At 38.1% G+C, this 27928-nt stretch overlaps 1 protein-coding gene across 2 annotated transcripts in view; it reads right to left on the bottom strand.

Annotated features, from left to right (window-relative positions):
• The window catches only part of OSBPL8 (oxysterol binding protein like 8), an 85722-nt gene that overhangs the window by 55666 nt on the left and 2128 nt on the right, over positions 1 to 27928 (bottom strand). For both annotated transcript variants that reach the window (XM_029963459.1, XM_029963460.1), the window contains exon 2: positions 521 to 626. In XM_029963459.1, the coding sequence (XP_029819319.1) occupies positions 521 to 562 (42 nt within the window). In that variant the 5' untranslated portion in view covers positions 563 to 626. The remainder of the gene's footprint in view (positions 1 to 520; positions 627 to 27928) is intronic.

Raw genomic sequence — 27928 nt, 5'->3', positions numbered from 1 at the left:
TAAATAATTTGATTACAATGATGATGAAGTGTGATACAACTCACTAGCCTTTCTTGGTTTTAAACTGTGCTTAGAAAGAGTTTCGCTACATCAGAAATTTTGTTATCAGTACAGATTATCAACTCTTAACCTTAGAGTGCTCTGATAACATATAATTATCACTCCTCCTGCCTTTTCTGCTCCTCATTCCACCAAGAAATACATTATTTTTACTATTGTCCATAGTCACTAACTAGCAAAATGCCAGTTAGACAGAGGAATACTTTTTTTCTTTGGGACTCTAAGATAAAATCCAAAAAAGTAAATCAAATCCAAAATCCAAATGTTTTTTGACATTCAGCCTTCTTGCCATGAGAATCTAGGAAATGGTACATTTCCAAATACACGATATTTGAAATACATTCACCAGAAAAGTATCAATTCAAACCAAAACTGAACAGATTCAAGCCATTTTACCCTCTCTCTGCAAAAGTATCTTCACATTCATCTCATTACACAAAGGCACATTTAAGTTACTCACTGAATTTCTATCAAATTCCCCATCAACTGGAGTCGTCTCCATGCTGAAAGGGCCTGTTGTCTGTCTCTCTATCAGTTAGAGTTCTTCCATCCTGCTGCTCGAGATTCTAGAGAAGAAAAATACAGTAATTCAATTCCAATCTGTTAAGAGAGCTACACTTTATCTCCCATAAGTTTTAAGAGTGTAAATAGTCCTAAATGCAAACTCAGCATTTTACAGTTGCTTGCAAAACATGGACATTTACCCAGAAAAATCAACTTTTTAGGAATGGATAGAATAGTTTCAAATAAAATGACCAATACAAAAGCTACTCACACAGGCAAGCATTAACTATTACAAATAAGGAAAAGTTATGCAAAAAAACCAGAAACCCACAGGTTTCTTGCTGTATTTCCCCTTGTTCCAGAGTTCCCAGCAGCCACAGCACTCCCACTCCACAGGCACACAAGCTGTTTGGGTACAGAAAAAGCTATTCCAGAGCAGTCACAGTTGAGGGCTTCCCAACACAACTCTAAAACCAGCTGTGTATTGCTTTGTGGAACCAAGACACAGAAATTAAATAATTTGTGCCTGCCAGCACCCTCTGTGGCAGAGCAGGCACTCAGCTGGAGGTCACCACACGCAGACAGAAAGCAATGCCTCATTCTTTAAGTGTTTCCTATTTCATTTTTTTGCAAGAGAATGAAACCTACAATGAATCATAGTATTCACAGCACATCTGAAGTCACAAGTGAGACAAGAAAATGCTTTGGAATCAAGCAAAACTTGGTAGAAAAAACATGCTTTAACCACTTATTCATTTAGTGGGTTTCAGGGGAGAAGCAGATCAAATTGGGATGCCTACTGATGTCCAACTACAGTCACTGCTCTGCTGGTCTCTACAAGGCCTCCATCAGCAAGATACAAGCAGATGAGAAAGCTGTACACTGAACTGTGTGAAACAGGACAGTCAGTATTCCGCAGGAAGAAAACCCTGTGGTTCCACTCTCAGCAAAGCCATGCTCTCTCCACCCTTACCACCAGCCAGAGAAAGTGTTTCATCAGAGAATTACCCCAAGGACACGTTTTTCCCTTTCATTTTGTCTTGGGTGGGGTGAGGGGGCAGGAAGCACTAAATTACAAACTAGATTGCTAAATCAACACTTGTGCAAGAGCAGGGGTAGCATGGAGATGGTGGGGTTTTTTTTAAGATAGGATGTTATCATATCGTGCTTAATGTATATATCAAGCTACAGCAAGCTTTAGTAGAAACAGTTTAAATGAGGACAGAAGGGTGAGGTGGGAGGAAGTATCCCCACCAGGGAACCTGAGGAACATCCTGCATGCAGGAGAATGGGAGAAAGTCAAACGGATGACCAGAATACACAAGGGTCTTGTGTTTCAAGGCCTGCCTAAGAAATAGACACTCATGAAAACAAATATCACTATAAAGAATGAACATTTATTCAACTACTTGTAATGTTTTTATTATCCTGTTTGTTTTGTATTATGTAAAGCACATTAGAATTAGAATTTTTCCTCAGGAAAAACATACAGTATTAACACACTATAGCAATTTACCATATATCACTAAAACACAAGAGGAAGCATTAAAAAAAAGTTTAACAAAATGACTGAGTGCTAACAAAATTGCAAAGTTAATAGTTCCCTATGACTCAGTCCAAAGAACTGATGAGGATATTACTCAAGCCCCTGAGTAATTAACTGAGGTGGCACGTAACTGGAAAGCGTAACTGGTAAGTGTATGGCTACATGTTCTCTACATAAATTAGAAACAGCAGACATCTGAAAGGAGATTACTACAAGTGATTAATTTGTATTAATAAAAGGAAAGATAGCATTACCACAGAAGGAGGAATTCGCCCCAGAAGGTCTGTTTCCTGGAGCAGCAGGCACTGCGACGCATACCTTCCACGTCCCAGCGCAAGGATGCAGAACTGGGTAATGACTTGATGTCTGTTCCTTGTCATCTCTCCCCCACATGCCCATTTTAGGTTCTCTTATTAGCAGGAAATTCAGCAACACCAGACTGCATGCATATTCAATTTACGGAAACACTAAACTCTTTTAAACAGGATGAAAAATGAGTTGCATAACAAACAGATGTATGCACTGATATTTAAAGCAGTTTGCCAGCTTTTTTTAGTTATGCAAACTTGCAACCACACTCAAGTTATCTGAATAAACAGATCTTTCCTGACACAGGAACATTTACCCTAAAAAACTTTTAACCCATCTCTATATTTAACATTTTTCAACTCTTAATTTTTATCGTCAATGCTCCTGGTGTATTCTGCTCCTCCATTTGTTCACATGACCACAGCCACTACATCCCCTCCTTATCTCAGTCTCAAGAGCAGTATCATCAGACAGGTACCATACTGTCTAATCCCTAGCATTCATGGCCACTTGTGGTGCCCAAGACGCTCATAATCCAGCAGGGTCCCAAAAGCTGCAGTGAAGTTTTCTGGGATAGGGAAGGAGAAAATTCGGCCTGCTCATGTTTGACCAGTAAAGCAGGTGCAGAAATGGTTAAGGACTACCTTCCCTGACATTGCTTAGCTTATGAGTAGACAGCCAGCTTGGCTTATTTTTTTTGGCAAAATGAAAGCTAAAAGTGAACAACATTGCTTCTGAAATATGCCAAAATAAATATCAAGGAAGGAAAAGGGCTCAATCAACAAAAGGAGAACATATTTATTTTGAAAATTACAGAATGCTTCTAACTATCTGAGCCCCGAGGCTTTGAAACAACGTTCTAATCAATGTAGGGAAGGAGAATTTATTCGTAAATGCAGCCAGGTTACTATGAGGGGTGCTTCCACAAGTGAACAAGCTCTTTTTTACTTCGGCTAACCCAACCATTAGATTTGAAGATACAACCGATGTACAATTGTTTGGTTTTTTTGGTTTGTTTTTGGGTTTTTTTAGCTTTTGGGGGACATTTATCACATGCCTTTGCTGCTCTCTCCACATTCCCAAGTGTTTGCAGTTTGGTTGGTTTGAGGTTTTAATTAACAAATGTTCCTTCACAATCAGAATTCTTAAAAGCTTAAGTGTTCAGGAAGACACACACACAAGCTGAAATTATTTGAAAATAACTATATGATCGCATCCAGCTAGTCATCCATTTTTCTTTTATAGACAATGGATACAATCCAGCTCTTACAAAGGTATCGCTTATTTTAACGCAGCTGTACCTATCAGACAAATCATGCCACAAAAGAAGCTATTTCTCTCCAACTGTGAAGAAGGTTGAACAGGTCAGAAACATACCTTTAATGCATACCTTTAAGCATACCTTTAATCCCTCTTATCACATGATCCATAACCTGTTCTGTTAACATCTGTATTCCATCTTAACTTATTTTGATGATGATACCAAAGTGTGTGGTGCAGCTGACACACTGGAGGGGAAGGATGCCATCCAGAGGGACCTTGACACACTTGAGAGTGGGTCTGTGAGAACCTTAGGAAGTTCAACAATGCCAAGTACAAGGTCCTGCACCTGAGTTGAGGCAATCCCAAGCACAAATACATGCTGGGTGGAGAATGGGTTGAGAACAGTCCTGAGAAAAACAAATTTGGGATACTGGTGGATGAAAAACTGGACATGACCCAGCAATGCACACTTGCAGCCCAGAAAGCCAACCACATCCTGGGCAGCATCAAAAGAAGCATGGCCAGCAGGTGACTCTGTCAGGTCACTCATCAGGAGGTCTACTTTGCTCTCACAAGACCCCAACCGGAATACTGCATCCACCTCTGGGGTTTCCAAGATATTAAGGATGTGGACCTGCTGGAGCAAGTCCAGAAGAAGGCCAAGAAGAAGATCAGAAGGGCTGGAGCACCTCTCCTATGAGGACAGGCTAGGAGAGTTGGTGCTGTTCAGCCTAGAGAAGAGAAGGCTCCAGGAAGACCTCACAGCACCTTCCAGTACCTAAACAGGGCTACAAGGGAGCTGGAGAGGGATTTTTTACAAGGGCATGTAGTGATAGGACAAAAGGGAATGACTTTAAACTGAAGCAGGGTAGGTTTAGATTTGATATTAGTAAGAAATTCTTTACTGTGAGGGTGGTGAAACACTGGAACAGGTTGCCCAGAGAAGTTGTGTATGCCCCATTCCTGGAAGTATTCAAGGCCAGGTTGGACGGGGCTTTGAGCAATCTGGTCTGGTGGGAGGTATCCCTGCTTATGGCAAGGGGGTTGGAGCTACATGGTCTTTAAGGTTCCTTCCAACCCAAACCATTCTATGCTTCTATTATTTTAACAGATTGCTTTGGCCATTTGTAGTTTTTGTAACTATTGGGGTTTCAGTTAGTTCCACCTTGAAAATAGGAAAATCCTCCTTGGGTCTCCCTCATAAGGAAAGGAAAGCATGCATCAATGAAAGCTACTACTCTGCATGGACAGGATCTTTTTTAACTATCTACACACATGGATGCTTAAATGTCCTGTGGGAAGAGGTAAGAAGACAACTCCCACCAATTTAAAAAAAAATATCAGAAGCCATTAAATGTATGTCTCAGTACTATAACGTTACATGATATTTTCTAAGATACAGTTACACAGATAACAGAGCAAAAGCAGCACAAGTTGGGTGCCTTGGCCATGAGAGAAGACTGTGGCAGCAAGCCTTTGTTCAGTCTTTTAGAGATCAGTGAAGTGGATTTGGCAGTACTCTGCATTGACTTACAAATTCCCTAAGTTAACCAGATTACATGAACTTTTACTGTGGGGAATGTTTGTTTAACCAAACAAAGGCATTAGTAGGAAATACAACCCCCTTTTTCTGCCAGTATAAAAAAAGCTCCTCACCAAACATGATACTTGTTCCAGGCACATTAGAGAATTTAGTCCTGACACTGTGGCAGTAATATCCTATTGGAAGTACTTTTCTAACATTAAATCATAATTCAAACCACAAAAAGACTCTTCTTCCCCTTCTCCCACAGCTTAGCTTCAGTTCAAACACTTCACTAAATCTGGAGAGTTTCATCAAGAGTCTTTGCCTGATCTTATGGTTGAAAGGGGTTTTGCTTTCTCCCTAAGTACTATCACCTACGGTCATTAGATATGGCATTTGCACTGCAATACTGTTTTGTGATCTGTTATAGTATCAGAGTACCCTCTTGCACTCCAGCATCACATCTCATGGGCAAGGTACAGCCTAACCTGTGGTCTGCCACCAGGCAACACCAAGTGCATGGTGAAATGGCTACTGCATGCTGATCCGGCCTTTCCAAAGGGGAAGTGTTCTCCAGGGCTCTGACCTCCAAACTGACCTAAGTTCTGCTGGATGCCTGACTTCTTTACTTAAAGCCTAAAATAAGTAAAAGCACTTAAATTGCCTGAGATGTGGATCAGATAAGAATATACTGCAATTTTTTTAAAGATTACAGGCATAATAATACATTGATTTCAAAGATCAACGTGGCAACAAGGACAGGCAAGGCATGCTAGGAAAACAGAAAACTAGTTGTTCACATTGATGTCAAGAAGGATAAAAATGCACCCAGGTCCTTGGTTTGGTCACCCTCATAATCAAAAAATGTTTCCTGATGTTGGAACAAAACCTCCTGTGTTTCTGTTTCTGCCCATTGCCTCTTGTCCCATCACTGGGCACCACTGGAAAGAACCTGGCTCTGTCACCTTTATACCCTCCCTTCAGCTATTTATACACATTGATGAGATCCCCCTGAGCCTTCTCTTCCCCAGACTAAACAGCCCCAGCTCTTTCAGCCTTTTCTCATAAAAGAGATGATCCAGGCCTTTGATCATCTTCATGGCCCTTCATTGGACTCTCTTCAATATGTCCATGTCTCTCTTGTACTGGGTTGCCCTGAACTGGAGCCAACACTCCAGATGTGGACTCACCAGTGCTAAGTAGAGAGGAAGGATCACTATTCTTGACCTGCTGGAAATGCTTTGTCTAATGCATCCAAGAACATCATTCCCCTTCTTTGTGGGAAGGACATGTTGATGACTCGTGTTCAACCACTCATCAGTGGTAAGCAGTTCTGAGGTGTGGTTATCAGTGCATTCAGTTCTGTAAGGTCCATAAGGAAGTTTAAGCTAACACTCTTAAGAAAGGTATCTAAGTGCTGAAACAAACAAATAAAAAGGAACAAGTATAATAGAAATTAAGAGCTAGCAGGTGTAGGATCAGTTTTAAGAGATTAAAGGAAATCTACTTTCTAAATCTAACTAGGGTGATCAAACCGAGGCTCTCAATCTAAGTGTAACCCATGCTGTCATTGAATCCAGTGGACCAGAGGAACTGCAGCCTCCTAGTTGTAGTGTAAGGCCACAGATCATCCATCCCTCTTAGCTAACAAGTCCACACACCAAGTACACTTCATTAACAAGCTACAGATCAGGCCAATTTCTTGCACATGATACAGTGCTACTGAATGCCAAGTACTCTGTGTTTGTTGTGATTAGTTCTGAGGAAGCAGGAACTGAAGCTCAGTTACTGGTAAACATGGAGGAGGGGCAACAGGGTAAAACGATTCAGCAAAATATCTGGTAAACAAAGAAATCACGATTTTTCCTCAGCTCTCAAGCTAAGCATCTTACACTATTAAGAGCTTGGAAGAACTAGGAAGATGTTGCATTGTGCAATTCTAGAAGAGAAATTCGAGAGTTGAGTAAATCTCTAGGTTCCTTCTACTGTTAAGTCAGTCCAAACAGAAGAGCTTGACAAAAATCAGTAATTATATAGGAGAAGTCATAGATGACAAACGACAGTTACATTAACTCCGAACTGGAATGTTTGAATGCTCAAAAGTCTGCTACGAGTGTAGCAGAACTGAACAACTGCCTCAAGTCCCCCAGGTATACTGTGATCACTTAATGCTATCAGCCACCAAATCTATCTTGTACATAACACTTCCTTCCACCCCATGTTTCATCACCTGCCTCTTCATTTCCCAAACAGTCCACATGCAAAGAACACTATTTCCTCTGTTTCTGTAGTGTTGTTTTCAGAAGGGGAAAAAAATATCAAATACCAAAACACCAAAAAACAGGAAAGTTGAAGCTTAAGAAAAGGACTTGAAAACATCTCTAGAAATAAGTTAGCTGAGGTATCTGGACTGTGCTTCCACTTGCCATCTTTTGAAAGAGTTAGATGGCAATGAACACCAAGGAAAGTGTAGCAAAGTTCTGAATATCCACTGCAACTTTAATAATTACTACCTTAGAGACAAACTTTAATAGATTACTACCAGACACAAACTTGTCCTGATAAAACTAGAGTACAGAAGAGATGGTAAGAATAACCATCAGGTAATAAAATCCATCATCCTCTCTAAAAGCTAAAGCCCAAAGGTTCAGGAGTCCTTTGGCCATTGAAATACACTTCAAAGCTCTCCAACCTGTCCCATATATATTCTGCAAGACTGTTCCCATAATTCAAATGAGTTGTTAGTCTTAATAGTAAAAATGTCTATTTCTTCACTTATAGGTGTCTAATTACTTGAAGCATTACACAGTTTGCCTCCACAAGACATTTTTACCTAGGGCTCAATCTAACTTTTGAGTATAAGAATAAGAGAGGCAATAAATCATTGGTTTTGTTCACTTAAGCTAGAATCAGAGAGATCCTAGGAAGCTTCATAAAATATCCAGAAGATTGGGTTTTTTTGCTTCATTGTGAATTAGGCAAAGAAGATTTAATCTAACCTTACAACACCAAATCTAGCATTTTATTTTTACATACATTTTTTTTCACATTATTTTACTGCAGTACCAACCAGTAAAATAACTATGTGGATGCTATACAGAACCTTAAACAAGGTTAAATTGGCCAATGACAGTTTTGGTTTTGAAGAAAAAAAGGATGCACTCAAAGTAATGGTTAGACACATTGCAAACCATATTCGTTAGACACATTCCAAACCATATTCCTTTCAGAACTCTGCCCTGCAACTTAAGGGTACATTTGCTATTTGGGCCTTGCATTTTTTCCTGCACAACAACAAAATCTAAAAAAGGTTTAAGAAAGCAACATGTTAAATTTAGTACTTTAAAGTCAAGGAATCCTGCCTTTCTTCTAACAGCATTAGCAGTTTTCTTTCACATCTGTGAAGGTAATACTAATAGTCTTTCACACACACCTGCATCTCCTCAGATATCTAGTTAATTCATGTTCATCTAGAACTTTGCATTAGAAACCAAGATGCCTCTCATAATAGCTCAGAGTATTAAAAAAAAAAAAAAAAGAAAAAGGTTGTTCTGCACTGTGATGAGAGGCCAGATGGCACCCTGTCATTTTTTCTCTCTCATTTTGGCAACTGTATGAAGATGCAGTGTGACACATTCTTCTAGAGATAACTGAAAGGGATTAGGAGATTACTAGTCCCCCACACCTGGTCCTTACCACCTCTTTTCCCATTGTGGCTTCTGCCTTTCTGAACTGTCTGTGCAGGTGCTCCCTAACCGTCTTCTGTCACAGAAACCCCCCTATTGCAAATTATTTTAAACAGACACTCACAGAACGCACATAATCTAAACTGAGCTAGGTCATAGGACTCCTACAGGTCTGGCACAGCAGCAGTAAAGAACAGCTGAGGGTCATCTTTTAACTCACCTCCATTACAACCATAACAGCCTCTGTAAGCACAGACTGTGCTTACAACTACACACTCGCCCAACACCTGCAGGATATGAAGGGAATCGAGCCAAGGCAAAAGGAAAAGCAATGTTGTTTTTTAAGGTTTTTCTGAAATGAAAAAGTAAGATAAGTCAGCAGATATGTTTCCCCAGTCAAGTTGGATAGGTGGCAGAACAAATCCTTCCGTTTCTGATGCTGGAGTGGAATCAGTTGCCATCCTGAGACAGGAGATAGATCTGGATTTCCTCTGCATGGAACATTCCAAAACAAAATCCAACCTTGCTTTTCCTAAAAAAAAATACTTCACCTTGGCAGACATTACTGTCAAACAGAGAGTCAAAGCATTAAAAAGAAAGAAAAAAAAATACTATTTCAAGACTGTGAAAAACATTTAAAGAATATGAATAACAATTCATCCATTGTGCTGAAAAAAACTCAAGAAGGTATTAAAAGTCTAATGCATCAAATGATGTATCTAAACATCTTACAATGAGATGATATAGAAATATTTTAAGCCTTACTTGCAGGTCAAAAATACAATCAACTGTATAAGGAATAAAGTTGCAGAAAGCTGTTCTGAGAGTATATATAAACGATTGCTTTCAAAGGTAGCAAGCACCACTGGAAGTAGTAATAATTTTTTTCACCAGCAAGTACTGTTGAAGAATAGCATTAATGTGGAGTGAATAAAATAGATGATCTTTATTCGTCCAGAGCTCCCAAACACCTACCAGTATAGAATCACTTTTCTGTACCCCAATGGCTGTTTCAGTGAAATAAGAACTGATATTACCTCTCTAGGTCCTGCTAATGAGCATCATGAATACATTTCACAGGAGCTCAGGTAAGAGAGTAACTACAATCCTAATTTCTGCTCTAAACTGAAATACATAAAAGAGAAAAATCAATGGAAGTTCTAAGATTAAAAGTGTGAAAGAAGACTTAACACAGACAAACATGTCTGAGTTGAGCTGTGCTTAGCTGCAACACAGTTATATTATGTTTGAGAGGTTTTTAAGAAATGGACTTTCTACAGGATTAAATTTGGATGTTTCTAACAGGAACCTAAATGTTTATTCTCATGTACAATTTAATTTCCGTATCTTGGCAGCAGTACCTCTTCTTGATATTAAAATAGAGTTGATGACAAAAGAGATGGCCTTCATTTGGATTTCTTTTGGCTAGTGCTAGAAGGTAGTTTCCACAATTTCAAGATAGATAATATCTGTATGAAAATTTAGGAACAAAAGGTCAGAGTAGCCTACTGCAATAGGAAAAACTCTAAAAATCCTAACTTAAAGTAGCAGCAGGTTCAAACAGGCAGTGATACTATCTGGTTTACACATCATGGTTTATTAAAAAGATTTAGAAAGTCTAATTTAGATTTCCATTGTTGATGCCAAGTTTATCTTTTTTCACTCTAATACTGAATTAAAATAAGCTGATGAACATAACTTTGCTTTTCAGGTGTCAGTGCTATTCTACACGTTCGCAATTCAGAATCTTTCATAGGTTTTTTGTCAGGGTTGGTTTTCTATTTGGGGAAGTTGGTTTTTTTAATGGGAGTTTTTGCATTCTTTTTGTTCTGTGGGGGTTTTCTAAAGACAGGAAAAAAATATTACAAATGGACTTTGTACAGCCTTAACAAGGACTAGTGCTTTTAGCACCAAACATCCAAGCTTGTCTTCTGAAGCTACTGAGTAACTGCTGATCATCTTGGATTTGGAACTGCTGCAAGAATCTTACATAGCTTTTAGTTAACCAGGATACCAATAACATTAAAATGACATAGCTTGATCCACTGGAACTGTAAAATATTGTTGCATTGCAGACTTGGCAAGTGACCTAGCACTAAACCCCTTGTTTACCCACCTATTTCTACAAATTACATGCTCCTCCATGACATTTCTTGGGGCGAGGAGAAGCACCTAGCCTGCCACAACAAGCAGCTATGGAAGAATTACAAGCATTATCAAGTGACAACGGACCTGTAGTTCACAGCCCTCAGAAATTAGGTCAATATCACTGCCTAATGCAAGTCAGGCAACTGCTCACACTCTTTGCAACAAACAAACAAGAAACTTATAAAAAAAAAATTTTTGCCAGAGCTGAAAATAGAAGGTAAACCTTTCACACATCAAAGCCAGCCCTCAAGCACAGGAGTTAGACATTTTGTTCCCAAAGCTATCCCATTTCTGAAGAGCAGAATGTTTTTTGCTCCCAGTATTGGGAGGAGACACCAAGATTCTTCACAGCAAGAAACACATATCATCAGGGTACATTTAACATTTTGCTTCAGGGACCAATAAAGGAGATACTTTCTTCTCTGCCTGCATGAATTTAGTACATGTCATGGTTGGGATAAAGGGTTCTGTTCCCTGACAACCAGGGAGTGGTTGTAAGCATGTACAGGAAAATAAAGTCTTGACACTTCCTTGAAAGTTCTTTGAAATGCTTCAGAGAAGAAAACAAAGAGAGAAAAAAAAATAGCATCCTGGACAAAGAATTATTGTGTTCAAGGCTAAACAAATATTTAATGGACAAGGCACCTCCTCCTGCCCTTCCACCCAGTCTACTCAAGTAGTGGGAATTCTCTTTCCCATAAAATGGTTTAAGAGGGCCATCAGATAGCTTGAACACCTGATTTAAAGTGAATACAATCCTCTCAGCTGTGCAATACCATAGCATTTTGTGATAGGAAGTTCTGAATCCTGCTTCTCCACCATCCTCTATCCAGCCCCCCAGTGCTCATTTAGTTAAGGGAGTCAGAACAGCACGGTGCAGGTTGTGAGAGACATCGCAGAGTTCAGCAATGCAGGGTCAGACAGAAGACAGGCACAAGTGCTTGGAAGGAAGGATGCAACACTTGTGAGCTCAAACAAATTCTGTTGCTATTTTTATAATAAGTAAGAATAATTCCAAGAAAGAATGTATTTATCTTTCAGAAGAAAAAAACGACATCCCTCCCTTTCACAGCATTACCTCATTCCAGTACTGTCACCCAAACTGACAAGAGTTATCAGTTAATAACATTTTATAATTTACTTTCATATTTAAAATTACACACAATACCAAGATAACACGAGCTAAACTACCAAGATAATATTAGCATAAAGCAATTCAATACCCTGTATCTCTGCCACAGCAGTTAACTACACCTCTGTGTATAATGTTACACATTTTATTCCCTTGGAAATACATGCATAAGCTGCTTTCAAGTCTGGCATGTAGGAAAAGAATGAAACACTAATTTCTATACTTCACAATGTATATGGAGCCAGGCAGCAACAGCTCAAAAGCTGTAACTGAACAAAAACGCATGTCCAACTTACTCATAGAGTAAGAGTCTGTTCCTGGGGCACATCCCATCTCTGATGCTCACTTTCACACATTGCACTGGTGTGTTGGAAGGAGGAAAACTGCATGTAACCCTTTAGACTTCCTGCAGGAGCAGCTGTAAGAGTAACCAGCACTATGTGCTTCCAACTATGTGCAATGCTCAAAGGGGAGATAGGAGAAGCCTTGTGGTCCTGCATTTTCAGTTCACTGTTAACTGAGTGCCCAGACTGAATATCCAAAACTAGCTGTCACAGATACAAACCAGTCAACTTCAGCAGGTACACTGCAGTTACGACTACAGTCTTTAACTTCTAAAAACTCTGATTTATCGAAGAAATCTTATAATGAACATGTAGGAGAGTAAAAGTTTGTTGGTTTGTTTTTTTCTCAAAATTGTCAAAAAGCACGTAATATTGATTTCAATGACATCAACAAGCATGCAGAGCCTCTGATCTCAAAAACACCTCAAAACACCTCAAAAAACACAGGTATACATAATCTTTTCCATAAGAAAGGATTTTGTTCCTTCCTTTTGTAGCCCTCAACAGAATTCAGAGAAGGATGAGTTGTCCGCCTCCTGATGATCACAACCTGAGAAAAAATACTGTAAGCCAGTAGTTCTTAATACAATGGCATGTTTTACACTTCCGTGATGGCTTCTAGAAAGTCTGTGATATTCATAATTTCAGCTTTTTCATATTCAAGTTGTCTGCAACAGACACTGAATATAAAATTAAGGTAACTCCAGGAGTGCTATTAACTTGATAAAACCCAGATTTAAAGTGAAAAGCCAGTTGGATATTTCAAAGCCCAAACCTATCGAAACCACCTAACAACAATAAGCACACAAGCAATCCAGATACGTGACGAAGTAATAAGCAATTTCCGCCCCAGGAGAAAAGCACTATGCCAACACTTCACATACAAAGAGAATTGACTGTTCCCAAATGTTGGTAAGTATAATTAACCTTCATAACCCTGTCTTTGGCCTTGAACATTAAAGCTGAATTCATCTTGAAAACCAATTAAAATGCTAAGCAGTCTATCTACTCTGAGACTGGAGAATATCATACTGCATTCAATCAAAAAACAAAGCATAGCACAATTGTCTCCTTAGACACCTTCGAGGATCTGTTAGCTGTTTAGTAAAAATCATAATTCATAAATAAATCACATTTTAAGAAGAACTGAAAAATTCTTCAATTCTTCACAAAGATCCCAAAACACGTACAGTTTATGAAGGCAAAACTGAAGGTTTAACAGAAAAAAATATCATCTTTCCTAGATGATAGTTATTTCCTCTTAAAAAATCATGCCTACTTGCCATGAAATTCAGATGCATGTGAATCTCTAATGATCAGGTTTCTTTTCAACGCCTTGGTTTTGTTGCAGCTGGGGCAATCACTATGTTACTCTATTACCACACCCTTGAATAATGAAGGGAATAGAAGACTATAGTCACACTCCTAAATATCAAAGGAAACAGAAGACTATAGTAAACATATGCCCAGTCACTTACAAGAGCCTTTCAGAGTACCCAGACTCTGAACAAAGTGCTATTCCGCATGACAAATGCTGTCACAGGTGCACACCAAAAGCACTCTCTAGGTTTGCTTAAAAGTAAATTACTACCATTCCTGTTTTCCAAAATTTTCCATTTGATGTTGAAATTCATATTATACTAGAAGATTTTAAGCCAGGTATGAAATTCTGCTCTTTTAAGGACAATACAAGTTTTTCTAAGCTGTTCTGGTACAGGAGGCTGTTGCATCATAACAACAGAAAAAAAAATCTGTATCTCTCTGTACTTTCTTGTTGCATCTATGCCTTCATATTAATCATCATTATTAGTGTTTAGCATCAGAACAAATAAAGTCATGCTTTTTTTTTCCAGTTAAGACACTAGGTAGAAACATTTTCAACAGAAGGAAAAGCAGGTAAAGCAATTTGTGATTGTTTAGTGATTCTGAGCTGATGAGCACCATTTTATAGTTACAATTCAGTTTAAACATCAGAATTTTGTTTCCAGTAATATACATGCTATATCTTAGTATAACTTTATTCACTACTGAAGTTCAGAGTGGTGTTAATTATTTTTTTCCATTTTTAAAATTTATTTTCAAATATACACAATATATCTGCTCAACAAGCATTTGTTTGGGTATATAAACGACTTTGAACTAGCTCTTCATTTCAAAAACAGATCCTTTATGAGGTGGCTAAAAGTCAGAATCATCTCCATGTTCAGTTAAGGCATATTTCAAGTCTTACAACTTCCAAGGAGTTCTCTTGGTTGCTGTTCAGTTACCCTTGACAGTGCTGTAGATGGCAGTATTTCACAAAGCTGACCTCCCTGCCTCAACCCTGGGCAAGGACCGCAATACAGAGAATATTGTTGAATATTATTGAAATACGCTGTAAGGGTGCTGCAAGAATCTTCAGTTCAGGCACTTCCAGAGCATACCTCACATGGTAAAAAAGTATGCAAGATGCATTAATTTGAAAAACAATTTTCTCAGCTCACTAAAGAAATAGTAATAAATAATGCCAGTTAAACAAAAATTTTTAAGGTGAGATCATCCTTAAAACAGAGATTCACAATAAACTGTTCCTGCTATGGGATTTGAGCACACTCAAAACATTTCATTTCGGCTGACCAAAACGAAATTAGGTTTTCTGTAGTAACCCTGAAATCCTGATGAGAAAGAGCTGTTCTTGTGTAGGTGGGTACACCTGGACTCTCTGAGCTTCCAATTGACCTGAAATTGGGGCACTTTCCAGAAAATAATGGCCTGCACAGCAAACATCTCAGTTTCACAGTGACAGACGGCTGAACACACTAAACTGTCAGCAACAGTTTCCATGTAGAACCTCCCAGAAGCAGTCACTTTTGTCTTAAAGTTGACTGTCCATATCATGAGTTTCACAAGAACAAACTACTCCTCGCTCCTGGAAACAGAAGTCACATGAATCCATGTACACATTGCCTTGACCCATAATTCCCTTTCTTCCTAAAATTTTAACTGGAGTTGACAAAAGCAAAATACGTTCTATCCCATTGCAAAAACTCTTAGAGGTTCTGCTGCACATCAGAAGCAAATTGAATCAAGAGCAAACTATGCAAATCCCATGCCACCATCATGGTGGGTTCACATTATTTCATAATGGGTAGAAAAATGGCACAATCACTACCAAGTCAGTAGCTTAAGGAACCACCTCACCAGCTATTTCAATGCTCCCCCAGATAAATGCCTCCTCCTAGCTGCGAGCCTCATTATGCACCTCAAGTGAAGTACAAAACCACTAGCTCTCAGGACACAGAGCATGCAAGCTTCTCTTTGTAATGCTCACAAATCAGAATTCATAAGAGGTTCATTTCCATTCCCTATGAGGAAGGACGGCCTGCTAAAGATCAAAATTACTTTCTTTGCTACTCAGCAAAATGTTTGCTGGCAACTAGAAAATGCATGAGATAGCAGAAACAGTGACAGGAGGAGCAGAAGCCAAGACAAAATAACATGTCATCTTCGTTAACTCTGCAAACAAAGTCCAAGGATGTAATGGGGAGCAGACTGATACCACTGCATTCCACCAGATCTGATATCAGCAGTAGGGCTCCTACAAGTAGTGCTCCTAGCAAATAAATTTATGCTGATGGCAACCTCCCTGGACACAGTTTTGGGAGGAGTGGAGTGTTACTATATTTGCTTGTACAGCTTACGCTTGCAGTAATTTGTTTGAGGAGGGAGGAGACGCTGACATAAGCACCTGCACTGCAGCTTCTCTCACACTGTTACAATAGCACGATCTTTGCAAGTTAAGCAGCAAAGACTGCCACGCACAGGATTCAAACAGACATTTAAAATTTCACAACTGCAAAATATGCATGCATCATGCGAGCTTACATCAGCAAACACCTGTATTTTCCTTCAGAGAAAGTAAAGCAAAAAACAAGAACACAGAAGAATGCTCCTAGGTTTCTGAATTGCTAAGACAGATAGGACAGCAGCAAAGAAGAAACAAATATGCTACTATATGCTTAAGTGAAAGAAGAGAGATAAACGTGTGGGGCTAAAGATAAAACTATTATGCATGGAATACTGCTGGGATGGAAAAAAGACATTTAGAAGTGTCAGAAAATAACCAAAACGGTTAATGACATAGAGTCATCGCCTAAAAGATGGCTACAGCAGGACAAACACAGAAATAATTTTTTTAAAATAAATCTATTTTTTTAAAAACACAGAACAAATTTCAAGCAAACATGACCCTGTAACAGAGTGGTGACTAAGGCCCCCAGACCTCAAGGGGACTTTCATTCCGTATTGAGGGCAACAGCAACATTGTGTCAAAAGAAGAGGACAGGTTATAAGTGAAGTTGGAAAACTGTACCTACTACAACTGGAGGTGGTAATAGAAAAGCCCCATTATTTATTCTCTCCTCCTTCAAGACTCAACTCTTGGGACCCCTGACACCAGAAAAGGAGGTGAGGACTTAGTGAGAGCTTTCAGATTGCAAATTAAAACCCCGATAACATGCACACACCTTCCATTACTCAGGTCTTTTTCCAAGTCTTCACCAACATCAAAGTTGTTTAGAAATTACTTTCCCTACTCTACAATTTCCCTTGTCTGGGCTGCCCTGCTGCAGAACACAGAGTGCAGCCTGCAGAAGGTCAGCTATAGCAAGTTACAAGTCATAGAAACACCAGCTACTCCCTGACAAAATAAAAACAAACAAGAAAATCACAAAAACCCACCGCATTTCTCTCTTCCTTCCCTCCTCCAAGAGTTTACAGACAGAAGTGCAAATTCAAACATCTCTGCCTATCAAGGCATTAAACCATATTCAGAAATTCATTCTACAAGCCAAGCGCTCACTTCTACAACGCTTCCCCCAACACCTTAAAACCAAATGAATCACATAAGATGCTACTCATCTGGCAAGAAAGACAACCCAAGCTTCTTAAGTCTGCATTTTTAAGATAGAAACATCTGCTAAACAAGAAGTTTTAATCACCTACAAGAAACTAACAGTGAAGGACAAAAACAAAATAAACACCAAACTGTTTAAATGAAATTGTTTGTTAACAATGGAAACTTAAGCATTTTTTAAAACCCACAAAAATGTCTAGAAAATGCCTATAATGAATCACAGTCCAAACTTATGTTTAATACCTCAGACATGTTTCAGCTATCATTTCTGGACGCTGTACGCTGAGAGTAACATTAGGTCTCCGTCACTCTAGTTTCCTCTTCCTCTACCATGCCTGTTGGCACAAATGCTTTTGTACAAACTAAATTCACAAAAGGTCAACTGCCAGACAATATTCTGTATACAGAATTAAAAGCAAAAAAGTTAAAACTCATTGTCTGTAGTTCTTAAGAACAATACACAATCGATTTACCCTTAACACTGTTTTTTTAAGATGCAACAAGCCTTAGCTTCCTGAAGTTTAAAATTAAAACCAAAAACGTCAGTGGTTTGAGAAGCTGTTTGAAAAGTGGTTTGAGCCTGCTGTTATTACACAGCAATACCACAGTGTTACAGAAGAATTACTGGTCTCTTTTACGAAAAGTAGACTAAGCCATGCAGTCATCTAATTTTTCTGCTGGATCTTCATCAGCCTGATGCATAAGCTATTGTTGCAAGTTCTGATGAAGAAGACAGGAAGGTATAATTTTTAACTGTTCACAGCATGAGAAGTGTCATACTGATAACTATTTCAGAGGCATAATGAATTCTTGTAGCTGTAATAAGAGGAAGGAGGAGTCCACAAATTATAATGCAGAATAATTAAGGAATGGAGTTCAGAAATAAATCCATGTAAGGGAACAAAGAACTATAATGCAAGAAGATAGGCAGAGAAAGATCTGCAATACATTTGTCTGAGATTCCTATTGGCAAATATTTAATCTATAGAGCTGTAAAGGTAAATAATTTCTTCTCTCTTCAAATGAAAGACTACAGGTGATACTTGGAAGCACTCACAGACTACAGCAACTGAAACAGTACAGCTCAATGTTGACTTTTACCTTATTCTTATTCATGCCCCAATTCCACCTATGCTGTTTATATGGCAAATGCTAAAATGGGGGTTATTTACATTAAGAGATAACACAAGTCCTGTTCACAAGTGGGTTATATTTACAAAAACAACCTGTCAATCAGAGAGGAAAGTGACTTAAGCAAAAAACAACCAGTTTTCTTCATTTCATAAAAAGGGATGAAATATAATTTGATAATTGATAAAACAAACAGTAAAAAATGTGTATTCAAGTTCTTTTCTGGTCAATTAGTAACAAAAAATAAATATTTATACGCAAAAAATGGTACAACATTCAGTCACTGATTTGTTACGCTTGAAAAATAACCACCACCTACCAGATCTTTAATCTTTTTGACATAAATCAAGCTCTGTATAGGAAGAAGGTAGAAATCAACAATGAGATACACAAGGACAAATTTTTAAAGTTCACTGAATATAAATATTGTTTATAAGCCAAAAACATGAGGAAAGTATTAAAGATTGTTTTAATTGAACAAGAATGTGTCTGATCAGCAAGGTAGTACATACAATTTGTAACATGTGATCTGAGAGTGACTAGAGCAGAGATCTCCAAATTTAAAAAGAAAACAAAGCAAACCACCAAAAGCCAAGCCCTCTGACACCACAGGCCTCATTTCCTTACACCAGTTCTTAGCTTGCATAGAAATAAAGTATGTTTCCCTGCTCCGAGCTGAGAACCAAAGGAGTATATGACACTGAAAGAAACTGATTATTAAGCTTCAAAGAAAATATTCTTGTTAATGAACAGAGAGGAATATTGAGCGATGTTCTTTGAAGCACTGACAGTAAGTGGGTATAGTTAATATTTAATTAAAGTAGCTGACATGGTACAGACCCATCCGAACACTCTGTCAGGTTTCTTTTTCACCATTTTCTCTCATTTTATAGGGCAGCTCATTGATCTCTGTTCTGTGTTCTACCTCGATTACCATGTACAAGCTTTCTGCTATGTGCTTCTTTGCCTTAGCAGACTTGCTTTTTTAATCAAAGAAGAACTTTTTTCATCAAGGTAGAACATTCATTCTTGTTGAAAATTTCAAAATTATGTCTTAGAACCTCTCCTTACATTCAGTAATTTTGTGCACCATTTAAATAGATGTAATCCTCATTTCTGAAGAGGAGGTGTCTCCACTCAGCGGGTTAGAGCATGGTGCCAATAATGTCACCGTTGTGGGTTCGATCCCTATATGGGCTATTCACTTAAGAGTTGGACTTGATGATCCTTGTGAGTCCCTTCCAACCCAGAATATTCTGTGATTCAGCTTACAAGTATCACAAGCTTTAAGTCCATGCTTTCCCCTTATGATTTTCTATCCCAGGTATTTTAATGTAGCTGTTTGCATTAAGGTTTGTCCTGACCCTTTTCAAGGCAGCACAGTTTAGTGACAGTTAAGTATAACTACGATCCTATTTGCAAGATACAATCAAGGTACTGTTTGTAAAAACAGCAAGCAGTAAATCTTTACAGGTAGGTTAGTGCGGGGTCCTTAGTTCTGCATACAAAACAAGATTCAAACGTTAGTTTATTGGCTTCTCTCTACAATCACTAGGAGTACGTTTTAATTACCGATGAGATTTTTCATTTGCTAACAAAAGAAACACTACAAAATTGCAATTTCAGTACAGGAAATATGTGCTATTACATGAATCTTTCAGTCTCCAACAGATCATAAAAGACAGCCCAGCAAGATCTTTAGTGTTAGAATTGCAATTTTTTATGTATTGTGCAGACCCAATTTAAAGTTGGATTTTTTTTTTTAAAATACACTAATTGAAGCAAAGATATACCTTCAAAGTCTACAATTTGCATCATACAGATTAATAGAAGTTGCTTTACTTACCCATACAAAAAGCTTCATTTCTCTAAAGAAGACTGCAAATAATGAAGTTATTTTATATTATATGTATAATTTTATCATACATAGCATATATATTTATATTTGTAGTATATAATATACATGTTATATTATTAAATAATATTTATTAGTATATAAATAATGAAGTAAAAATAAATTAAGGACTCCAGGTCACAGCTACCCAAACTGTTGTGTTAGCCTAAAGACCTAGCTGAGAGCCCTGAACTGAGGATTGCCAACTAGCAGTTCACAGGAGGTCATCTCCTTCCAATGTCTTACTAGTACATTTATTTTCAATGCAAATATATACATGCACACACGCAAATTATGTTCAGGTTCAGCAAGTCCTTGCAGTGAAGCAGATACTACATGGGCACTGTGCATATCACATAGAGACAGCACACACTACTGTCTAAATAACACAAGCAGGCCTATCGCTTCAGAAAAAACAAACAAACAGAACAACTAAAAAGCCAACCCCCTCCCCCAGATAGTAGTCCTCCGCAGTGTCTGAGCTATCTGGAGAGAATACAAGCCACAGTTAGTCAGATGGTGCCTACAGTTACAAGAAATGAGAAAGAAAATTCCCTGCAGCACTCTGATGGTGATTTTTGTAGGAGACCAAGCCAGGGGAAAGATGGAAGTATCCACCAAAACTGGAACAGGTAGCTGGAATTGCAGGACAAAGTAGACAGGTCATATCTCGCAACAGAAAGCAGTAATCCCAAATGCTTTTTCTTCAATAAAACTAACAAGAAGGCAGCCCTCACTATTCTACTTACACAGAAAAAATGAATGGAAAAGAAGCAAAAAGGCCACCTCAACATTAGCACAGCAGATGCCATTACGTTAGGAAAGTGATGGAAGTCCTCTTCACTCACAAAAGATACTCCTCCATTAGTGATGTGCACCTTACATCCACCCTCAGTATGTTAGACATCAGCTACAAGAAGCGTGGCCAGATGTTCAGTCACACTAAGTTAACCCTGTTACTTCAGATAAGAATTTTAAGACTTCCTCAATCCTCCTGCCCCTCTCCTCCATGTTACTATAATTTTCATGACATTGCCTTAATTGAAAAAGAGTATGATTAGGGACAAAAACCACAAGACAATACCACAGAGAACCACAGAGGATTGTAAGGTCTCCCCATAAGAAATGGAATGAGCAGAGGAGCAGAAAACTCATTCAGAAGATTACTAATGGTCGAGCATCTGAAGAGCTGGAAAATATGCAAATCTAAACACTATTATTATTGTTGCTGAAATTTCCTCTTGTAAACCTTGTATTTTGGTCCCCCAGCACAAGACCTAAATGACTTCTGATGCACAGACTTCTCTCTTTGCCTCCCAAAGGGGAAAGACAGCATTAAGAATAACATAGCACTAACTTCTGCTGCAGCATAATCAGTTATTCAACTGTACAGCTCATACTAGCAAAATTAAATGTGTTTTCTAAAATTACATTGTCTGGTATACTATACACAGGATAAATGTATGGTGGCTGTATAGTACATATAATAAATCCACTAAGATTAGTCAAAGCCAAATTTTCACTGCATTTGCCCCAGTTTTACAGTGCAGAGTATTAACAAAGTTTAGCTGGTGCATAGTACATCCATGTGCCAATATTGTCCAGAAAGATAATAAGCAATTGACCTTAAGTTGCTGCCTATTTCTGGCACAAGTCTACAGAACTTTTCCCTTGCATTTTTTCCTCTCAATAACACTAGCTATTATTTGAAGTCTTCTACAAATAATTTTTAAGCTTTTTAAAATTTATTTAACTCTGCTTCAGCTTCCAGACAAAGCTATTTCCTCTAGACTTGAATTACACATATTCATAATTACTCAAGGACTGTTTGCTAAAAGGAGCAATAGTTGTGCCATTTCCAAGTCTTGTCATTTTTATCATGTTAATATTTCAACTCTGGATCACTCCTATATTTCTAGGACTAGTATACTACAAAAAGTTAACACTTCCCTTAGTTAGCAACCGGATGTCTTCAGATACTTTATTCCATATTTATACATGGACTACGCATTAATAAAATCAGCATCTTTCAAGTACTTGAAGTATATATCCTTTTTTAAAAGTTACTCGGTCCTTTTTGAAAAAAAATCCAGTAAACTTGAGTGTCCAATAGTCCCTCAAAAAGCGCAGTGCAGCAGCTTCCATGACATATGGAAAAACAGGGCAACACTGGCATTAGTGTCACCAGTGTATAAGAGTATGTGATTTCTACCAAAAATAATTAAATTATACATCCACCTACTTGGGGAAAAGAGGTCCACTTCATAAAGCACTTGGTTGACTTCACAGGTTCTCTTCACCTGGAAATGATGAAGGCCTGAAACAAGGCTTCCCCAGTGTTCAGATCGCCTCCACCCAGCACCACTCCTAGGGTTTACATTTAGTTTAGCTCCTAGTTGTAGCTCTCTGGAGTTACTCTGTGTTCAGGCAGCACACATACAAACGCAGCTTCGAGTTCAGCAGCCATAGTGTAGGTGGCAACACTGGCAAGGAGTCTGCACTACTGCCGTGTTCACAGGAAGCACAAAGATTATCTGTGCCTGTCCATGAAGTAGATACACCAACGGTAAACTGCCTAAGAAAGAACAAATAAATGAATCCATCAAGCAGGTGAGGTGCCTCATTTTCATACTACACATGTGAGGGCTGGGATAAGAAGAAAAAGCTAAGTGGTTCACTCTCAAGAGTCAAGCCCAAGTAGCACAGACTGCATTATATGCATTAAGGTATAACATATTTGTTTCAACTAAAACATTATCCATGCATTATGTAGTCAATTGCACTACTCTAAATAGACATTAACTGGTTCAGTGACACAAATAAACTTGTTCTTGTGATTGCTTTCCACTGGAAAAAATACTGAAAAAAATATCATGAGAGGCCTGCTTACATCAAAAGCCTTAAAATAGAGCTCTTATGAGACAAAGGTAAAGTCGTGCAACGAAGGAGATTGGTGATCTTCTACAGCAATGCTAAATATTTGGGTTTGGGCTGTTATGTATTTAGAGTTTCAGACAAACTCTAGTATGTTTCAGTCCCTCTCAGACTAGTTCCCAGTGAGGAACAATGGTAAACCCGCTCTCCTGGTACAGTATGGTGCTGCTGGATGCGACTCCCACAGTTGCAAAACAACAAACTGCAGTTTATTCAGGCTCACTGGTTTAATGTCTAAACACTGGTTTAATGTCTAAACAATATCCTAGCTATCCCTTCTGTGTTAAAGAACAGTATTTGGTTTATGCAGCATAAAGGTTCACAAGTTGCACCAAAATCTCCACTGCAAATAAACTGCCTCCTCCTTCTCCTCCTAGCAGCACTGGCATTCCACTGCACAAAGAACAGAACTCCTACGCTGCTCCTCTCCACCACCCATCCCCATGCACAAAGGAGCACGGCGCAGCAGGTCCCTCAGGCAGCCACCTCTGAGATGAGTCTGGGAGGAACAGCTTGAGCAGGGGGTGACAAATTTGTGGAGATTTATTTTGAAAGCTTCATATGGCTGTGAACATTATTTTTCCGTAGCTCCAGTCATACACTTCACAGTATTTACATCCCCTGCAGAAACAAACCATGCTATGGCCTGCTTCTAAAGAAAAAAGAGTGGCCCATAAGCAGCTATTTACATCAGAACTAAATGTGCAAGAATAAAGAGAAAAATATGCTATTTGGTACTTAAAATGGCTTATATCTGTTACCACATATCCTCATACCAAGTGATCTTTCCTGTTACACTTCAGTTACACAAGGGAAGCTAAGGTTTCAAGTTTCTTAATTCAGTGCCATTTAAGGAGTATCTAATCACAGATTTACAGCATCATCACACTTCTTTTTAAAACCTGCAAGGACTGTAAGACCATAAAATATGAATATATTAACTAAAAAATTAGGTCAATGTAATATTTAAGCAAACATCACCCATGTTACCAAGAAAAAGTATTCATTTTGCCCATAAAAGCATCCTTTCTACTACATGTCTTTGAAGTAATTAGGAAGAAAAAATCCACAAAATTTCAAGTAAAGGAACTCGCTGTGTACCTGGCCAAAAGTATTTCATCAATCTTAATATGTTGCATTTCGCCTTTAGAATAAATCCAGGAATCTTTTATAATTCATGAACTAGAAACCAACTGAATCTATAATTTACCACACAAATCTTGTATCAACAGTATAACACTCTTTTTAAGTATCACCATCTAGTTCTAAGTAATAAATTGTTTGCCTTAACTCTCCAAATCATCTGTAAGAAATATAAAATCTAAAGAATATTTTTGAGGAAAAATATGCAATCACTGAGATGTGGCCACATGAGGTATTTAGAAAAAAACCTACTGCACGTGAGACAAAGCCAGGTTTGGAATGATACTTATGCTACTTGAAGAGTCAAGGAAATCATTTACAGGTATAATTCATTATGTTAGGGTGGAAGGAGAAATGAAAAGTGTCCTTTAATTTATTAAATATTGGAAATGCTTTATCTTAGGAATAGATAAATAATGGCCAAGCCACAGTCAAGTACCCAACCTGGTTTACTAGACCACCTTCTTACTACCAGTTAAACATGTGAATTCTAAAAAAACCCACCTATTTTCTGATGCACACTTCCTTAAATAACTAGAACTGTCAATTAAAAGAAGTGTCCTACAACACGCATGCTTCCATAAGCTGTGCAAGAACACTAAATTTAATAAAAATATTTTTTTCACATGTTTAAATGACCTGTATTACAGCTGCATGTCCAGGTTCAATCCGTTTCAAAAGCAACTCACTGGTCTTTTGAAATAATCTTCAAAATACCATGGCTTCTGTTTGCAGGTATGCAAAAGATAACTCTGGAAAGAAACATGCTGGTTTTCCTTATCTCAACTGAATAGTCATATTAACAGCTTCTGCAGTACTACAACACAAACACTGGGTGACAGGATTAATGCACTGGAAAATGTATGAACATACAGACAGCATATGAACTAGCTCAAGCTTCGATGCAATGAGAACACTTTCAAATGGACGAATGAATGCTTGAATGAAAAAAAGAGTAAGATCATATACACACATTCCACTACTGTGTCAAAGTCACTGTTAACCTTCAAGAATTTCCAGACAGATGTAGTATTTTTAGTGGATGGATGATCAGTGCTGTATCCTGTACTGAGGGAACATGCAGATATAAAACCTCATATCCACAGTTAAGAGTGTGAAGAAAATGAGGTTTATTTATTCCTCTCCTAACACCAGAAGTCCAAGCTATTTCCTCAAAATTAAAATCTCACTTCCAAATGCCTCTTACCATCTGTCAAGCAGTTTTAGCTGTTCAGAAGAGGCTTCTTATGCTACTGTATATGTTACATCTGCAACAGATTTTCTTCTTGTAGAGTACAGATGGAATAAAACATTGTTTTGTAACAAATATGGCAAAATACTGCACCGGATTTCAACTGTGTACAATTCAGAACCAGTTACTCTGAATAAAACACTTCTAACATATCTGCTACTAATCAGTGGCCTATTATGAGCACTGTTTCCCAAACTTCACTTGATCCCTTTAGAGGATTCAACACTGCACGTAGGCCTTTTTTTAAAAGTCAATGTCAGTCATCGAAACATCAAGATCCACCAAGTCTCTTTACTACAGTATGAAATTACAAAAATGAGAAAAACCACAAGAAAAACATGCAACTTGCTGTTCCTACAAGCTGAAAAAGTGTATGTTTTAAGATAAAGCTACATAAAGCTGCTTCAACTGTGTCTAAACTGATGGGGTTTCTTAGGCAGAGAAACCATCTCCTCAATCAGAAGCTAATTTATAAAAACATCCCTGAAACTATGCAGATTCTTCAAGTCCAGGGTTCCAATTAGTCCATGAGGCAGCAACAATATATCTCCTCTACTAATTATCAATACCATGAAGTATTTATTGTTCAAAGTCAGTGACTTATTTTTTATACTTTCTGGTTACAATTAAACCTTCTAAGATCTAGAAAACTTGCAAAAGTCACACCTGTCTCAATATCTGTTCATACGTTCTCAACAGAAGCAAGAGCTTTACAAACCCTTTACATTACTCCAGCTTTAAACTCAAAGCATGACTCTCCACTCTGTATAAGTGGGAAAGCTGTAGGTAGCAGACGGAAGGCAGGAAACTATTGACAGGCTGAAGCTAAACAGAGAGGTTATCAACCCAAAACAAGAGAACAGCAAAAGAAATCACTCAAGCAAAATCCAGAAACAGTCCTCTAAAATGAGTCAAAGCCTTTGGAAAAAAAAAACATTTTTTGTTGTTATGGGGAGTTTTGTTGGATTGTTTTTTCTTTGTTTTATTTTAAACCAAACCAAACAACCAAGACTGCCTATCACCTCTTCTATCTTAAAGGATATATATTTCTGAATTATATTAGCACCAACTACCTATTATAATAAAAGTTAATTGTAAATATTGTCTAAAAAGCCAGGAAATATTAATTAATTCAACATCATTATGACAACGTAAGAATATAGAGGGGAAAAAACAGTAAAAACAGTTCACTCAGGAAAAAAATCTAACGAATCACTTGACATTTAAAAGTGTTTTTTTTTACTTCCTCACCAATTCACTGAAATAGCCTAGGCGAAGAACTACGCTGCTTCACTTCCTGTAAAAACAGCAACTGCACAAATACCTGCCTCAAAAAGCTTTCTATTACTGCTCCTCTCCTCTCCAACAGTATATCTGTTGAAGAAGCAAGATCTTCATTAACAGCATACTGTATTATGAACCACAATTTACCCAACCAAGATGTCCACATTACAGTTTGGGGAACAGGATCATCGACTTCTGTGTTTATACTACTTCTATCACACTGCATAGACTGAAGCAAAACCCACACTTGTAGGTAGTAAGACTATGCTGTTTTCTACAGCTATCACTATTTCTTCACAAGGTCTTTTTCTGTCTTCCTTTACAATTCTCCATTTTGTCAAACAATAAAAATTGTGTTTAATCATAAATTTGACTAATGCACAGCTTGATACATGTTCATTAAAAAGAAACAAAACTAAAGCAAACCCCATTGCTTGACCCATTGGGAAGTTTTAAGTATATGACATCAAGTAGTTTCTCCAAAAAATTTATTTTCTGTTCTGAAACAGAAGACCAAGAGACTAACAGATAAGTTATCTGACAGCCTAAAGCAAGAGGAATTTCACAGTACTAGGAGGGAGAAGTGAGCAAAAACCCTTAGAAAACTCCCCTGCATGCTTCAGGAAACAGAATTTGTGGGAAATCGGGGGGGGGGGGGGTGGGTGGGGAGGGCAGGTGGTAAAACAGTAATCAGTGAAGAGATGAAAGCCTAATAACTGACTTGACACAGTTAATTAAAACTTGGCTGAGTGCTCCACGCAAAGATTTACTGGATGGAGAGGAGGCTGGGGCACAGCTTCACAGAATACAAAGTATGCATTTTCTTGTACTAGGTAATTGCACAACCATTTCTTTGAAAGCATAACAGCACACAAAAGA

Source organism: Manacus vitellinus, unplaced genomic scaffold (genome assembly GCF_001715985.3).
Source record: "Manacus vitellinus isolate BGI_N305 unplaced genomic scaffold, ASM171598v3 scaffold_5_pilon, whole genome shotgun sequence".
In the NCBI taxonomy this organism is placed as follows: Eukaryota; Metazoa; Chordata; class Aves; order Passeriformes; family Pipridae; genus Manacus; species Manacus vitellinus.
The sequence above is the reverse complement of the archived record's forward strand: the minus strand, read 5'-3'. Positions and strand labels throughout refer to the sequence as shown.